The following is a 14,766-nucleotide window of genomic DNA, read 5'->3' as shown; positions in this document are numbered from 1 at the left end:
TCAATAAGAATCTGAGTTAGAACCATCTGAATGGCAGTTTATTCAAGGCCCTGGCTTTGGTCACAACTTAATTCCTTTAGTTAGATGAGTGAAAGGGCATTTGTCTCATCTGTGCCAATCAGTGGGTCTTGTTGCCCACCACTGCGTAGTTTCAATGTGTTATGAGCGTACCCGTCTCAAGGAACTGCTTCTCTTTGTGCTTTTAAAAGCTAGAAAAGAGAGCTACAGCTTCAGGCTGTGAACATGGCTCCGAGAGCAGGTGCAAATCAGCTGCTCTAAACAATTTGGACCATTTTTTACACAACATGCTGGGGACATTCACGCACACTAGTCATTCTGCTTTTAGTAATAAATCTGCACTTTTCCTGTTATAAGAAATGGGTTTTTAGGGTGTGCTTCAGGAGAGTTTAACATGCTAGATAAAAAAAGATCAATTGGTTTACCCTGCTTGTGACTATTCACCGATATGGGTTATAGCTTCTCAAAAAAAGCAAATCCATAACTTTACCTTCTTCTGAACAAAGTCCATGATGTTTTTGAAGTCTAGGTCATCGTAGTAATTCACTATGCCCTTTCTGATGTTCTTGTTCAGTAAGTCTTTAGTCTATCAGAAAGGAGAAGTAAAAAAGTTGTTAGTTTTGGTTATTAAGGTGGATGAGGTCATGTTTGTGACACAGCCGATCTACAGTCAAGCAGTTAGGGTAACCAAATGCCGATTAGTGAAGGTGACTGATCTCCGCCAGCTGGAATTTTAAAATGTGACACTTTGACCGCTCACATCTGTCAGTCACAATCTGGTGCAGATAAGGAGGCTGGAGTGTTTGCATTTAAAACAGCAAGTGTAAAACATGTTAAACTTTAAACTCAGAACTTTCATCATGATCACAGGTCAGTTTCTGGTGAATATGCAAACAATTAAGTCCAGATTTTCTTCTAACTTAGTCTTCACAAATGTATTTCATTTAAGACGATTACCTCGAGAATATGTTGTCTCATCTAGAATTATTACAACATGAACTCTACAGGAAGCTTGTTTGCACTCAAGGCTCTGGTGCGTTTTCTGCTGTATTGATTGATAAATGTGTCTAAAAAAACAGCTCATCTCAGTGTCATTGTAGAGTGCTTTCTCCAAGATTAAATTTTTTCAACTGAGGTTCTCTGTTTTTGAAAGCAAATGAACAGAAAGCAAATGATGTATGCTAATTTCAACAACAATGTAGGAGGAAAAGCTGATTCTTACTAGTATTTTAAAGAAAACTCCCATAAACATTGAGCCATAACTGAGGTCTATCTTTCCTTTGAAATAACACAGAAATAGAAAAAGCAATGCTTGGTTTTAAAACCTTTTACTCTCACATGTTATCTCGCAGATATACTGTATGTGTCAGAGATTAGAAAACCTTTAGATATCTAGTCAAAGATTGCTGTATGTAAATAAATCTAAAAAAAAAATATTTTCAGAAAATTTTGTCTCTCTGAATATAATTACTGTAATAAAATACATTTTTCTTGATAAACTCAGTTTAGATTCCTTACATACACACAAAATGTATTAAAAAATTATTACAAATTTTGCATAATTTACTGCATCAGTGCAATGTGGCATGGGGGCGATCAGCCTGTAGCTCTGCTTTAATTGGCAGCCTTGCTGACTCTAGAGTCTAATCTTCCTCTTTACAATACTCCATAGATTATCTTTGGGGTTTAGGCCAAGAGAGTTTTCTAGCAAATAAAGCACAGTGATAGCATGCTAATTAAATCAGGTTACTGGTGCTGCTGGCAGTGTGGGAATGTGCCAAGTGCCGCTGGAAAAAATTATCTGCATCTCCATACAGCTTGTCAGCAGGCAGAAGCATGGAATGCTCTAACATTTCCTGGTAGATGGCTGCGTTGACTGTGGACTTGATAAAACACAGCAGTGGACTTGGTTCAGATGAGTCTTCACACTGGATCTTAGGCAATCTGGATTCTGTACCTCTCCTGTTTCCCTCTAAACTCTGGGAACTTGACTTCCAAAAAAAACCCAGCAAAATGTACTATAGTCCTTTTTCTCCTTAGCTGTGAACTCGTCTGGCATTGCTTCTTGTTTAAGAGTGGCTAAACACAAGGAATGTTACAGATAGAGCAATACAAACATGTCTGCGTTTAGTGTTTTTTGAAGCAATGACTTTGGCTGCAGTCCACCTCTTGTGAATCTCCTGGTTATCCCTGTTGATGTCCACCTTTTCTTCCAGATAACTTCCTTCCACTCAACTTAATTAATATGCTGCTGCTCTCTGTGAATAATTGTCCTGTCTGCAGCCTTCCCAATTATTTGTGGTGGTTGTGTTCTTCTCTTCAGGCAGCAACTTCTGAATTCATGGAGAGGTTTTATGCCTACAAGTTGGTTTTTAATATCAAACCCTATCAGCAGTTTTGCCAGAACAAGTTTCCATTTTCAACACATCAAAGAATTACCTGACTGTATATACAAGTATCCCAGACAGGAAAGATGTTTTCTCCATCTTATATACAGAGGATTGCCTATTCATGCAGTTCTTCGTTTTGCGGGCAGGAGCTTTTGTGCTTCTGGCTGCAAACAAACAAAATCACTTTGCGATATTTTTTTTTCAGGACAACTAGCTGGATGTATTGCAGCGACTCAATGAGATGATATGACTGATTATACAATATAATCTTTATTGTAATAATACAATATCAGAAGACGAGGGGAAGATATTTAAATGAAGGACACACAGCTGTGTCAGGAAGCAAGGACATACTGATAACGTACACAAATGATAATGACTTTGGTTCGTTTAGAGTTTGCATGTCATCTAATTCTTTGCTACGTGATGAGGCCTGCCTCTCACATTTCCATCCAGTTGATGTGCAGCTGTACAAACAATTAAAACTAATGGTTCCTCAGTAAGCCTCAAGTAGCTTACCTGGTTGCGAAAAAATAGAGCCAATATTCCTCCCAGCAGCTCGAGGATCAGGCAAATTGCCAAGGTGAACATGAACTGTGATGCAACAAAGAAAGAAGAGAAATTAGTCAAAAAGACATTAACTACTTAAATACAACAAGCCATTTTAGTTCCTTTTGAGACTTCCTGCTATGGTTTCGATCTCTCCTTGCAGATTTCCCTCTTGGCTTTTTTTAAGTAGGTTAGTAGCATCTCAGGTGTAATAAAATTACATCTGTTCACTTAATAAACAGTATTTAAAAGTTTGTAAATGTTTAGAATTACTAATTTGTGTATACATTTTTTTATTTACAGTCACATTTGAAAGTCAATTCAGTTTGTGTGCAAAAACAAGGAAGTTGGAGCTAGTCATTTCATGTTTAACAGAAATTAGGAGGGTGTCTTATTAAGAATACAGCGGAGGACAAACAGATGTATCAGTCAGGTCAGAGGGGCTTGTTTCCTACAAGTTTTAAATTTATATCTGCTCCAACTTATCTAAATAAGTGGCTGAATTTTCTCATCAGCCTGTCACCAAGAGCCTGCTTATAACCCAGGTGTGTCAAGCAGTGAAATACATGTAAAACTTGCAGGACACCAGCCCGCAAAGTCCAGAATTGCCCTCCTTTGCAATATGTTCAACTATTGTGCTCAGCAGTCCAACACTCAGTATTGTCAGCAGTCTTTACTTATTGGCTCACCGCTCAGACTCTCATGACCTGGAAAGGATAGAGGACACAAGTGAACATGAGGACTGCACAATATTAGAAAATCTTGAGATGGCAGTAATAGTGGTAAACATTGAGATGACTATATCCGTTGCAATATATGCCTATTTTGTTCTTTCCTCCCTTTCCCATATGGGCTCCGATCCCTCTGTGACCTTTAGCTTTTTGGGCAATGTCATTTTTGCCCAGTGTGAGCATCTGCTGCCATAAGACCCTGTTCAACTGGCTAAATATAAAAATTGGCATGTAAAATTCATGTTCATAACACTTGGAATATATTAGCCAACAATTAGTGCACTCCAAACGGTCCTGTGTCATTTGAATATCGTACACACTGATATTGTGATTTCTTACATTGTGGTATTACAAGCTGGACTGGGGGCAGTATATCATGACATAGACAAAGTATGCTATACCTTAGGGGTGCACAATATCAGAAAAACATTATAGCGATGGCAGTTACCATTAATTCACATTTTCTTTACTGATTTCTTTTAAGTCCCTCACGACAATGTTTGCCACTCAATGAGCTTAAGCATCAAAGCCACTAAAACACATACAACTGGTGTAAATAAAGGGCTGTTAAAGTCCACCAAAATGGACAAATGCATTCATAGCAATATAGAGCATGAATGTGTGACATTTCAAATAGTACCCTGTGAAAAAGTGCATCCTTGCAGTTCTTTGTGATTGCAATTTTGCACATATTAACATTGCTACGATGTGATACATTGTGCAGCTCTACTCTCTCTCATCAGATCTGAGGATAGGCTAATCCATTTTAGTTTCCCCAGTGTCAAAATAAGGTGAGATCTTTCTATGTAATCCATGCGACATTCATTAACTGCTCACAGTTAAATCCATAAAAATTACAATAAATATCCTTATATCCTTATGTGTAATCCATGTAATAATTATTATAAATACACAGTTGAAGCAGTGGAGAGTGAAACAAGCTTGTTCTCATATTCTGGAGCTGAGAGACTGGAGAGGCCTGTGTGGAGGCACATATTATCTGCCACATGTTATTTGTCTTATCTTTTGCAAATATATAAACAAGTATATCCAAAGAAATGATGTATGAAGATTTTATATTCTTTCACATGTATTGAATAAAATTAATAATCTTTGATTAACAAGTTAAAAGATGTATGATTGAAATGTGGTTAAGAACTGAGAATTAGAGTAAAAAAAAAAAAAAAAACATTAAAGTTTGACATTCTCAATCAGCTATATATGAAAGAGATAATGTTGTGTGGTGTATGAATAAAAAGGATGAAGTTTAAGTAATGGTTTTAAACTGTAAATGAAGTAAATGCTGTAACTAAAAGTTTGAGCAGCACCAATGTAAGAATTAAGGCCTCTGTTTAAGAGGAAGTGTAACGTTGAGAGAAACAGGGATAGAGCAGATGTTCGGGAATTGGGGAAGTGAGAGCTGTAGCTTATAACACAAGACTGATGACTGATCCAGGGGCACAGGGCAAAGAAGAGGCCAGCAGACAGCTCAGGACTGAGGTGATGATGCCATGTCTGATATGGACACGACTCGGGAAATTCCAGAAAATCACCTTATGTCATGGGTGACCAATGGGACAGCTATGGCAACAACCACTGGCCAATGAGCACAAAGGGTTTGGTGGAAATGCTCTATAAAATGGGCAAGAGGAGTTAAAAGCCCAAAAGAAGGTCTCAGTTATGTATGTTGCTATGACTTTGTAAAATCCCACTTTCCATCTCTGACCCCCTGATAAACAGCAGGGCCTGGATGGTTTCCCTAGACCAACCCTGGTCATACCTCCACAAGGAGGCTCAGCTCCAGCTAACCTAAATCAAACAACTTCATTACCTTCTCAGCACACCACGAACTGCTGCAGAAGCATGTTAATCACCCATTTATTGAAGTCAGGTTTGTGAAGTCAGGGTAACACCTAAAGCATGCAGGACCATGGGTCTTGATGACCAGGATATGAAACCACTGCCCTTGACCTCCTAAGCCCTAAAACAGCCTTCTTTGTATTTGAGTTGTTGAGGTCCAAATTGTTGTCTAAATACCACCAAGCCAGATGTTGCACCTCCTGCCTGTCGTGGGTCTCATTGTCATAGTGATGTCCTCAGTCAGAGTGGAGTGGTTCGCCAGTATGGTAATGAGGGTGTGGATGGAGGTGCAGTTCTAGGTTAATTGGGTGGTCTGAGCATAAAAGCTTGTGGCATTCCTGTGTTCAGGAATCTGTTGTGCGACATCAAGCTTTCCATCCTAACAAGCTGTAGCCTGTTGGTGAGAAAATGCCAGATCCATGAAGAAAAGGAGGCAGAGGGCCAAAGAGTGAGAAGTTTCTGCGCTATTTTATGGGAATTTGCACTGTTGAAGGAAGATTCCGTGTTGCTATACATGTTAAACATTGAAACGTCATAGTTACAGACCATTATCTACCAATAGCTAAAGATTTCTATATAAATAACCCTAAAATGTAAACATGACAACAGTGTAAAGAGTTTTAAATTAGTGATTAAATAAAACACTTGGAAATTAGAGATGTTTTAGGATTGCGAAAGCCTGTGTTTTTCATAAACCCTATCTGAGAAACTCAATCAAATCTTTGTATTGTCAAAGAGTTTAAAATATAAATCTACTAGCAAAATATACATAAATCCTTTACGATTATAGGCACAAGTTGTTTGGGCCCCTTCTGTGATGCAATGCAAACATTTCCACTGCTCTCCTTATGTTAAATGTTTATTGTTCCTTGCTGCTCCTCTTTTTTCATGTCCTTTTCTTCACTTACTGTCCTTTCAGCAGCCGTCCCTGTTCGTGTTAAAAGGACATTTGCTGTAAAATGGAATTTGCCATCTATCCCGTTGTAAATTTCCCTAAGGCAACTTTGGTTGTGAACTGTCATTATCCAAATAAAAGTGTACTGAATTGGGAAAAATACCAGCAAATTCTGTATGGAGATGTCAGTTTCACATATGTGAATTGAATCTCAATGGAATTTGGGTCATGCAGCAGGACAATAACCCTAAGCACACAAGGCATTGTTGCAGAGAATGGCTAAAAAAAGAATAAAGTTAATGTTTTGAAAAGGCTACATTACAGTCCTTGTGGCAGCTTAGGTTAGACAAGGTGGCTTTACAGATACTGAAAGCAAAACAAATATGTTGTTACTTCTAAACTCTTTGCTCAATTTCTCCTGAAAAATGATTTAATTAAAAATAACTTGTATATTGTATACCCAAAGTATGTGATAATAATAAAACAAATTGCGAAAATAAAATGATATGTTTTTTATTTGACAAAGATATGTTAAAATAGCATGAACAGACTTGTTGGTACCCCAAAAGAGACCATTTATCCTTCCATTACAGTCAAACTAAGCTATTTAATCAGCCTGACAAACATCACGCATGGTAGTTTGGTAGAGGTGTGTGTGCACCACACTGAACATGGACCAAAGAAGACAAAAGTGAGAGCTGAGGTATTTAGAAAGAAGATTATAGATACCCATGTTAGTGCTGTAGTAAAGGCATCAAGGCCATCTCCAAGCATCTTCACATTCCTTTATGGCTGATTTGTTAAATTCTGTCCTCTTAAACTGGGGACACACTACACCTCTTTGACCATCATCACAGATTTTGATACTGCTAGTTGTTTACACTAACAGACTGGGGATCACACACACTCAACAACCGGATCTGCTGAGGGATCACAGACTACAGTACTTATCAGACCAACTAAAGCCAACTGAAAGCATCAAATTTTCTGTAAACTCTTGCAAGAGCAACAGTTTGAAGGAACAAAAATAGCACTAGGTGGCGATCATAAAAGATATTCTAAGGATTGGGACGGATTACATTTCTGTTGTAATCATTGTTTGACTATGACTTTTGGATCAAGGGTGGTTCCCTTCAAACACTTGCAGACTCCACCCTTCACTCCACCTCACACCAACAGATTTTGTGCCGAATCTCCCTGCCAACTAACAGCAACGTCTGCAGACTGACATAGACCTTCCTCTGACTGGGAATCGTGGATAAAATTGGCCAGAAATTTGTATAGTGTGGCTCCATTTTAAGTCTACCTTTAGGACCTAGTTAATTACAAAATGCTTTATTTCATATTCATTATGGCAAGCGTTGGGATTGGGAAAGATCTAAATCAAGTGTGGCAGTAATAGTCCATCCACTTGCCCAAATATAATTGGCAAGCAGCATTTGCATGTATAGCAGCTGAAATGTCATAGCCTATATTGTATTCAAGAGGTCCTTTGTGATAGAAATGTTGCACACATTACTTGTGCCTAGATGTTTCAAAACAGGCATTTAAAAAATATATTTACACTTAGAAAAAGGATATCCAGTCAATACATTGAATCCAAATCATCACAATATCTTAGTTAATTCTACATTATTTAAATCTGTACAACTCTTTAAAATCTCCTCATCTATAAACTTCACTCAGTTTTTTTTTTCAGTACAAAACTTAAACGCATACAGTGCCTTGGGAAAGTACTCGGCCCCCTTGAACTTTTCAACCTCTTGTCACATTTCAGGCTTCAAACATAAAGATATAAAATTCAAATTTTTTGTGAAGAATCAACAACAAGTGGGACACAATTGTGAAGTGGAATTAAATTTATTGGATGTGTCAAACTTTTTTAACAAATAAAAAACTGAAAAGTAGGGCGTGCAATATTATTCGGCCCCCTTGCGTTAATACTTTGTAGAGCCACCCTTTACTGCAATTACAGCTGCAATTACAGCTGCAAGTCGCTTGGGGTATGTCTCTATCAGTTTTGCACATCGAAATTCTTTCCCATTCTTCCTTGCAAAACAGCTTGAGCTCAGTGAGGTTGGATGGAGAGCGTTCGTGAACAGCAGTCTTCAGCTCTTTCCACAGATTCTTGATTGATTTTAGGTCTGGACTTTGACTTGACCATTCCAACATCTGGATACATTTATTTGTGAACCATTCCATTGTAGATTTGGTTTTATGTTTTGGATCATTGTCTTGTTGGAAGATAAATCTCCGTCCCAGTCTCAGGTCTCTTGCAGACTCCAACAGGTTTTCTTCCAGAATGGTCTTGTATTTGGCCCCATCCATCTTCCCATCAATTTTGACCATCTTCCCTGTCCCTGCTGATGAAAAGCAGGCCCCAACCATGATGCTGCCACCACCATGTTTGACAGTGGGGATGGTGTGTTCAGGGTGATAAGCTGTGTTGCTTTTACGCCAAACATATCGTTTTGCATTGTGGCCAAACAGTTTGATTTTGGTTTCATCTGACCAGAGCACCTTCTTCCACATGTTTGGTGTGTCTCCCAGGTGGCTTGTGGCAAACTTTAAACGAGACTTTTTATGGATATCTTTGAGAAATGGATTTCTTCTTACCACTCTTCCATAAAGGCCAGATTTGTCCAGTGTACGACTGATTGTTGTCCTATGGACAGACTCTCTCACCTCAGCTGTAGATCTCTGCAGTTCATCCAGAGTGATCATGGGCCTCTTGGCTGCATCTCTGATCAGTCTTCTCCTTGTTTGAGATGAAAGTTTAGAGGGACGGCCGGGTCTTGGTAGATTTGCAGTGGTCTGGTACTCCTTTCATTACAATATGATTGCTTGCACAGTGCTCCTTGGGATGTTTAAAGCTTGGGAAATCTTTTTGTATCCAAATCCGGCTTTAAACTTCTCCACAACAGTATCTCGGACCTGCCTGGTGTGTTCCTTGGTCTTCATGATGCTCTCTGTGCTTTGAACAGAACCCTGAGATTATCACAGAGCAGGTGCATTTATACAGAGACTTGATTACACACAGGTGGATTCTATTTATCATCATCAGTCATTTGGGACAACATTGGATCATTCAGAGATCCCCACTGAACTTTTGGAGTGAGTTTGCTGCACTGAAAGTAAAGGCGCCGAATAATATTGCACGCCCCACTTTTCAGTTTTTTATTTGTTAAAAACGTTTGACACATCCAATAAATTTCATTCCACTTCACGATTGTGTCCCACTTGTTGTTGATTCTTCACAAAAAATTAGAATTTTATATCTTTATGTTTGAAGCCTGAAATGTGGCAAGAGGTTGACCAGTTCAAGGGGGCCGAATACTTTCGCAAGGCACTGTATTCTTTAAGAAAACAAAATACATGTCCAAAAACATTTAATGGAGGAAATTACCCATATGCATCCTACCAGTTTTATGACTACTGCTAATCTTTATTCAGGGCATTAAATGTAATGTTTTGCACAGCCCAAAGGATAGAAAGCTGTCAAGATGTTTATGCCAACCTATGGACATAAAGGCCATGTTACTGCTGACATTAGAATCACCTCTTTAAACTAATCTTTTTCTGAGGTAGCAATATTGTTCAGCATTCATCCTTACTAAAAATAAGCTCCAAGAGCTTTAGATACTTTGCCAAGTTCCTGAAGAAAAGCTAAACTGCCAGCGAGAAGCTGCATGAAGGGCATCCTTACAAAAAATTTATTGCATAGGTCTATACATTTCTACACTGGAAATATACCCTCCTCTGTTAATGCCTCCCATAGAGAAAGGGTTTATATTCTGGGTCAAAATTGGCTATATTTATTTTAGATGGAGCACTGTATGACCTGAGAGGCTGAGAGGCTGCAGCTCCATTTCTGGTAGTTTTTGAAGCAGACACATCAACTGTTAATGCATGTCTATATAAACAAAAACAAAAAAAAGATTGTTCAGATAAACAGTAAAGGATATTACAACAAATTGTCTCATAAGTTATTTGTTTTTTATTAAAAAGCATCAAGTTAAGTGAAAGCATGCTAAGGATTACTAAAGAATTTATTTTTATTGTGTGAAAAATTCTGAATCTATTTGCAAATGTTAAAAGTCAATATTTATCGTGTTAATTAACTTAGAGGAACACAGTAAAACATCCAGACAGTTAATGACATGGATATTAACAGAGAATTAAACAGATGGCTGGGCAAAACATACAACCTGCACACCCTGCATACCAAGCAAAAATGCAAAGGTGCTGTAGCTTCTATGAAGACAAGGAAAACAGGTTTTACAAGCTGTGTGAAACTGAACCAAATAGTTAGGAATAGGAAACAGAACAAACCATGAAACAGCAATTCACTCTGCACTGACATCACAAACGAAACATTTGTTTATTGTTATTTACTTTAAAAGAAAAAGAGGCTGTTTGCATTATTCAAAATTTACTGAAATTAAAGCCAATAGGGAAAAATTCAAGGTTTATGAATTTTTTTTATTTATTGGAACTTTCCAGAATCTACTCAGGTTGTTTTCTGTGTATGATCCTACTGCTGCATCTAAAAACAGGTCGTTTAGGTAAATTAGGTCCCCTGACATCAAGCCTACAGTGGTCTGGGAACATCCACCACAACAGCAGAGCCCAGAATGCAGTTAAAAACTGTGAAATTGGATCAATGCAGCATTAATATCCAATTATTTCATAGCGATTATGGTTTATTATCCATGGACTGTCACTCCAAACTATGCAAAAATGTGTAAGTAGAGTGGATTTTAATTGCAGTGCAACGATCAGGACTTCTGAGTGTGGGAGAAAGAAAATAGGCACATCTTCAATCAGGACTACAATCTATATAAAACACATAGTTTATGACAATTTCATAGTGGTTAGGATCTGAAACTGTATTAAAAGCAGTTTCAAACCGAAAGAAAAAAAAAATACACAGATCTTTAATAATTAAAGCCCGTGAGTAGTGTTGAACCCATACACACTTGCTGTCGTGTGTGTGTTTATTGCTTTGCATTATTAGTAAAAAGATAGACGACATTAGCCAATACTTTGCTTTGAAAGTTCAGACAGTTGAAAGGAGGGACAAAAGATGCATCAAATTCTGGTTGATACATAGAGAAGGATTTTAGTCGAGAATTATTAAAACTAATGTGAAATCAATCTTAGTAATTCTTATTTGCCTCGGTGTAGTTTTTAAATTTTTGGACAGAAAATCCACAGACCCAAGTACTCACCACTTTCAGAAGAGTCACATTATCCCTCAATGAACCCAAAACTCCAACGAATGAAACAATGGACATGACAATTCCCAACAGGATGAGGATTATGGAGGGTGCCAAAAACAACCCATCCAGGGTCTTAAAGCGCTGTCGCTCCACCTCTGCATAGATGCCAATGGCCAGGATAAAGCTGCCTGTTAACTGGAAACAGAAAAAGGTATCAGTCAGGGTGGATTATTTTAGTTTCTGAACAAATATAATGGATATGGATAATAAATTATTTAAAAAATACACATTCAGTGTAGCCTCATAAGATTTTTAATAATGATAATCTTTTGTACCAAACCTTGCAAAAAGTCACATTATCGAAAGAGCACTTTCAGAGATTTATACCCATTTTGTTCTTTAGCAATATAATAATTTGTACAAAACTGCACAAGTGGATTTGAATGAGATGATGTTTGGACAGTACATGAATAACCTGGATTCTTTTGAATTGGGTCTGAAATGGATCCAATATATATCCAATAAGGGATCCATATGATCTGGATCCCTTTATAAAGTGGATAACATTTGTCGTCATGTGGCTATTAACATTAAACTGCACTGAGTTTTGTTTTTAAAGATCTCAATTTAAACCAAAAAAGGAAAAACTTGCAAGACAAGTTACTTTCATCATTATTCATACTAATGAGGTAACCTCTCAGAGTGTTAGATTATAAGCAAAATACAGTCTGTGTTGAATGATTTACAATTACGCTTTTTTGATTTAGATAGAATCTGTTTGCAAACAGTTTATTAATATATAAATGTCTGCTTGTCAAACTACAAAACAGCACCCTCAAAAGTTGGAAAAAAGTTTTACATCTAGTCTTAACAATTGTAGCAACAACACATACTAACCTACTAAAATTTGAAGGAACGAAGCATTATTAATATTGCACCATTCAAACACAAGCTAATCAAAAGTGCTTTACAGGACAAAAAGACCTTTAACAATTTGCCTGAAACACAGCTTATTAAGTCAAACACTTTGCTTTGAATAAAAAAAACAGATATTGATATAACAAATAAATTTAAATCCAACTTTATATTAATGTTTAAATTTAAATCTCCAGTAAATCTAGTTTTCCATCTAATGTTTCAAACAGGCAAACAGTTCGTTAATCAGGATCTTTGATGAAAACCTGCTGTAAACAAAAAGGTTTTCCGTTCTGATTTAAAGAACGGTTCTGTACATTTGTTTGTTCTAGAAATGAGGGCATAGAAACTAAATCCTGCCTCATCTTTTTATAGGACAGAGACAATATTTAGACAACATAATAGGGGGCAAAGTCTGCAAATGCAGGTATTTTTCCATACTCTTATTGTTTACAGATTTTTCCAAACATGGACAATATTACAATCAAATTCCATATTTTTTCAAACTATTAAGGAACCCTGTATAACACATGAGAATATGTTAATAATTTAGATTTTTTTAGATGTTAAAAGTACCAAAACACCATGCAGTTAAAACCAAGGAGAAAGTAAACTACAGTTGTTATGTGAGGCTGGAGATTATCCCAGATGGGTACATTTGTGGGGTACATCCCAGACAGGTCGTTAGTCAATCCCAGGGCCAATGCAAAAACATACTAGACAAACAGCCATGACAAACAACCATCATGTCCAAGATCAATTTTGAAACAAACAACCTAACAAGCAGGTTTTCTGGTTTGAGCAAGAAAAGCCACGCAAGAACACTTCAGCTAAGACTTGAACTACAGACCTATTATCTCACATTGAGAGACAGCCAACCCCCCACTCGTATAGACTTAGCTTAATTGATGTGTTTTTGTGTATATAAGGTCAACCAAGTACCAGTAGTCTAAAATTAAAGCCACCTTACTCTGAAAGTGAACAATGTTGGAGCTACGCTGCTACTGATCAGTTTAATTTCATTAACTATAACTGTTTATGTGCTGCAAGAGCTGCAGCACATGTGCAGCAGTCCTCCTCGCAAACATCCCTGTGAAAGTGAGAGTGTGCTCCACCTGTTTAGAGAGTGGATCAGATTGAGATTTTGTGCAAAGTTCTTTTATAGACAGTTTTCTCAAAACATGTTACATCTGCACAACAACTCAGATTAGAATGCCAAGCATGTAGCAATGGTGTAAATAAAGCAACGGTTGATGGACAAAGTTATAAATGTTTCTGCTGAATAAGTCAGAAAGTGAGTTAACTATGAAAAGCTTTAACCTACTTGCTATCAAATAAATAAAACAGATTTTTTCTTCGCTTGAGAAACCATCTCCATCCCTCATGCTGCTTGTCAGATAAGATGCTGCACTGCCACATAAAACTCTGCAGATTTTCTAAAGATATGTTTTTTTATATGTTGCATCCCAAGGGAAGAGTGGATCTAAAAAGTATACACACCCTAGTTAAAAAGCCATGTCTTAGTGAGGTTATAGAATTCAACTAAAATAAATCTTTTCAAATTGTTGTCACACCTTAAATCCAACATATATACTGTGAAATTTAATTGAAAAACAATCCGCCTGCAAGTGGGCAGTATTCTGGTTGTATTGGTGTGAAAACCGTTAATTCAGCATTCAGTCGTTTTGAGTTCCCCCTGCCATCAATTACAGTGATTCTAAAATTAACCTGAAGGGTCAGCTGTTCTGGTAGGATTTTTCTCACATTTGCATCCAAAAGGATCTAACGGTAAAAAGAATATCCGTTAGAAGTGTACAAAAACAAGAAATCCATATATTCTCTATGTAGTATGGGACAGTCATCAATACGTGGCCAAAATATGGGACCATAGTGAGAGAAACTGAACTTTTCTTCCAAACTGATAAAAAGAAGACAAATGGGTCAGGGAGGATGCCAAGAGGCTGACAGCTTCTGGATTTTTGGGCTAGTGTTTGTGTTCTACATCTGAGAGCAATCTCCTGTACTTCCCATAAGGTTGGGTCAGAAAAAGGTTTCAAGCAATAGCTCAGACATCAGTCAGTAAGTTAAAGCTTTGACAAAAAAATCTTTTAAATGTACAATCGCAATAGGTATATACTGTTCTATTAGCTAAAAAGGGACTAGGGGACAGGAAAGTCTGTGTTTTG

General features: G+C 37.4%; 1 protein-coding gene across 2 annotated transcripts in view; it reads right to left on the bottom strand.

Annotated features, from left to right (window-relative positions):
* Positions 1–14,766, bottom strand: part of tspan15 (tetraspanin 15) — a 62,612-nt gene that overhangs the window by 36,152 nt on the left and 11,694 nt on the right. The window contains exons 2-4 of one of the 2 annotated variants that reach the window (XM_047363980.1): positions 11,675–11,860; positions 2,928–3,002; positions 509–604 (exon numbers count right to left, since the gene is read on the bottom strand). In XM_047363980.1, the coding sequence (XP_047219936.1) occupies positions 509–604; positions 2,928–3,002; positions 11,675–11,860 (357 nt within the window). The remainder of the gene's footprint in view (positions 1–508; positions 605–2,927; positions 3,003–11,674; positions 11,861–14,766) is intronic. The other variant, XM_047363981.1, reaches the window with a different exon arrangement.

The sequence above is a fragment of the Girardinichthys multiradiatus genome, chromosome 4, assembly GCF_021462225.1.
Source record: "Girardinichthys multiradiatus isolate DD_20200921_A chromosome 4, DD_fGirMul_XY1, whole genome shotgun sequence".
Classification (NCBI taxonomy): domain Eukaryota; kingdom Metazoa; phylum Chordata; class Actinopteri; order Cyprinodontiformes; family Goodeidae; genus Girardinichthys; species Girardinichthys multiradiatus.
This window is presented reverse-complemented; position numbering and strand designations above follow the sequence as displayed.